The sequence below is a fragment of the Serinus canaria genome, chromosome Z (assembly GCF_022539315.1).
Source record: "Serinus canaria isolate serCan28SL12 chromosome Z, serCan2020, whole genome shotgun sequence".
NCBI lineage: Eukaryota > Metazoa > Chordata > Aves > Passeriformes > Fringillidae > Serinus > Serinus canaria.
The window spans coordinates 26,386,490-26,389,822 of NC_066343.1; the positions used below are offsets into that span (position 1 = coordinate 26,386,490).

Sequence of the window (3,333 nt, forward strand, 5' to 3'; positions counted from 1 at the left end):
AGGATTTAAGTTAAAAATAATTGCATATCCTATTTGGGAAGTCCGGGACCTCTCCTCTTTTGCATGCACCAACACCTGCAACTTTTGAAAAAGGTGCCTGATATAGCAACACATTTCTAACATTCTATCTTGAGTTCTGTCTTGTCCAATTTTGACAGATTATTTTCATCATTTGGGTATTCACACTTTACTGGAAACTGCAATTAGAGCAAGACAATCCTGATGGTATTGTAGATATAGTAGTTCTTGAGCATTTAGCTAGTATTTTTGAGAATTCTTAAGTTTATAAAACAAAAACCATAACCAGACATCTGCACCCCCACTTTTCCATCCATTGACTGCACTGTGCCAAATTGTTTTTCCATTTTGAGAAAGCACTTGAAGCTGCAGATACATACTTAACAAGAACTAGAGACATTTATGATTAGAGGGTTATGTTGACATTATGTGAAGTAATGGTTTTTTTCGGTAGTTATACACTCAAAGGTACTTACAGAAAATGATGGAATTTCACCTTTCCACATTAGTTTCAACTGGAACTGAAACAGACCTTGGCTTTTAAAGTTTTAAGAAACCAACCTCAAACCTGAAGGCATAATCCAGCCTTCAAATGACATGAAAATTAAGGAAATACAACAAAATCAAGCCTTGCTTTAGTTCTTTTAAAAGGATTCTTTAAACCAGCAAATTTTCTAGCAAATTTTTCTAGGTCTGAACAATAACTAATTTCCTTCCAATAGGAGATAATTAATAAGGTACAGTAACAAAAACTATTTGGACTTTGAGAAGGTATAGTGCAATGACCCGAAGGAGGCTTCACCTACAGCTTCAAAAAGCCCTTGTTAAAAATTCACACTTCAAACAATCATTTGGAATATCATAAGTTTATTTAGTAGCTGCAGTTTTGTGTGAAAATGTGAAATTCAAATCAGTATTCATGTGAGGGTGAACGAAGGCCATCATTACAAATACAAATAGTGTTGTGCAGTAAGTGTCCAAGGCAATTCATAGCTCAACTTTTACTGGAGCACTGACAAAAGCTTTCAAGCTTGCTCCACTCCTCTTCCTAACATACACCAACTACTAAGAACTAGTCAGTCTCCATGGCTCTTGAAGCCTACATGACGGTCGCTAACACAAGAGAAAAAAGGTGATCCACAGCTCCAGAGGAGGCACAGTTCAATGCTGTGGGATGACATGAGATCAAGCGCTCCTCGCGGTTCTCTTCTCCACAACAGCCGCTTTGAGAGATTCCTCTCGTGTTCCAAGCCTTAGCTTCCCACATGAACCTGGGTATACATCTGGGAAAAAGATTAACAAACCAGAGCTCTTCCTCCACCCTTTCCGTCCGAAGACCCCGTTTCGATAGAGGAAGGTGAGAATCCGCGCGCCGCACGGGGGATATACACCAGAGCAGAAGGCGTAACCCGACCCTACCCGCAGGCGACTGGGAGGGCCGGCAGCACCAGTCGGCACCGCCCCCTCCTCCGGGGCCACCTACACGGCAGGCACCAGGCTCTTCTTATCCAGCGGCTGCTCGTCCTCCTCGAGCAGCAGCTCCTCCAGCTCCCCTTCCTCGGCTCCGGAGGCCTCGGGCCCGCCGGCGGCCCGGCAGCGCCGCAGATGCCGCAAGGCCCGGCGGTGCTTCTCCTGCAGCCGCCCCAGCTGGGCGCGCAGGGCCTCCGCCTCCTCGCCCGGGTCGGCAGGGGGCTTATCTGGGCCGGGCCCCAGCAGGGCCTGTCGGAAGAGGCAGCGGTTCTCGCGGCGCAGGCGGCGATTCTCCAGCCGCAGCCGCGCGTTCTCCAGCCGCAGCCGCGCGTTGTGCCACTCGCGCTCCTCCCGCTGCCGCAGCGCCTCGCTGTGGCTGGCCGCCAACTCCGCGTACCGCTCCGCCAGCTGCTGCGGCGAGCCCCGCGACTCGCCCCGCCAGCCCTGCCGCCCACCGCCCGCCTCGGCCTCCTCCGCGGCCCCGCCGCTACCGGCGGCGGCACCGAGCACCGCCCGACCCCCCCGCACCGCGCCGCTGCCCCAGCGCCCGCCCACCGCGCGCATGCGCCTCATCCGTGCCGCGCCCGCCGCCGCCGCCGCCCGCAGCCGCCGCGAGCCGAGGGAGGGCTCCCGGTGCATGCAAATCGAGGCGGGGCCTGAGCCCGCGGGGCGGGGCGGGGCCAGGCGGGGCGGCCCACCGCGCGCCCCTGCTGTTATCGCGGGACGCCGGCAGGGGCCCGGGGGGGGGCGGTGGGCGCTGCACTCCCGCGCTCCCCGTAACCGCGGGCGGGCTCCCCTGGAGCGGCCCTCAGGCCCCGTACGCCGCCGGGGCCGCCTCCCCGCACTCCTCGGCCAGAGCCGCGTCCAGCCTGTCCTTAAAAGCTGCCAGTGCTGGAGCAGCCACAGCTTCTCCAAGCAACCTGTGTCAGTGCCTCTCAGTAAAGAGTTACTCGCTTCGGTCTGGGATAAACCTGCCCTCTTGCAGCTGAAGGCCACTTCCCCTTGCTTTGTTGTTACGTGCCCTTGTGAGAAGCCCCTCCAAACTTCTTGTAAAGCCCCTTTGGAGGGTGCTGTAAGGTCTGCCTGGAGCTTTCTCTTCTCCAGGCTGAACAGCCCCAACCCTCTCAGAGTGCGTGAGAGGTGCTCTAGCCCTGGCATTAACCTTGTGGCCCTCCTCCTATTACTACAGTTCAAGGTCAGTCTTGTGTTGGAGACCCCAGAGGTGAGCACAGCTGGACACAAAGGCTTGGGCTGCTGTGGAATATGACAGCCCAGGCAATTCTCTGCCTGAGAAGGAGAGGTTTAACTGTCAGGTCTGGTTGCACAGTCCTCCAGTATTCACAGGGCCTTCTTACTGTTACTTAAAGTCCTTTCAATTCTCTTTGTGTGTCGCTCATTACCTAACCACACATGTTGATATCTGTAGATAAGGAGTCATTTTGGGATTACCATGACGGCACACTACATATCATTATGGGCTTTTCTGTGCATTTTACTCTTTGGCTTGTAAACTGTCTGTGATGAGAACCATGCTTTTCTTTATGGTACAATGTTCAGTTAATTACCAGTTGAGTCCTGAGAATGGACCCTGAATTTGAAGTTGGAGAAACAATGTGTGAGAGTAATTTTAGTTATTACTTTCAGAACCTTTTCCAGTCTAAAAGATAGCCATTTATTTAAAACATTTAGAAAAGAAACAACAAAGCACTTCAGAACAGAAATAATCTTAGTTTTACTGTACTTTTGCTGTGACTGCTAATCAACAGAAATGGACAAGTATTTCCCGTACTAAGCCATTTTGCAAGAAGAGATTGAGTAGGGTGTTACAGAAGTTCTGCATGGTAT

At 52.0% G+C, this 3,333-nt stretch overlaps 1 protein-coding gene across 1 annotated transcript; it reads right to left on the reverse strand.

Annotated features, from left to right (window-relative positions):
* Positions 1-868: 868 nt before the first annotated feature.
* On the reverse strand, positions 869-2,061 carry TUSC1 (tumor suppressor candidate 1). The gene has a single exon (XM_030237457.2). It carries the CDS (start codon positions 2,059-2,061, stop codon positions 1,498-1,500), a length of 564 nt encoding a protein of 187 aa, XP_030093317.2. The 3' UTR covers positions 869-1,497.
* Positions 2,062-3,333: the final 1,272 nt, after the last annotated feature.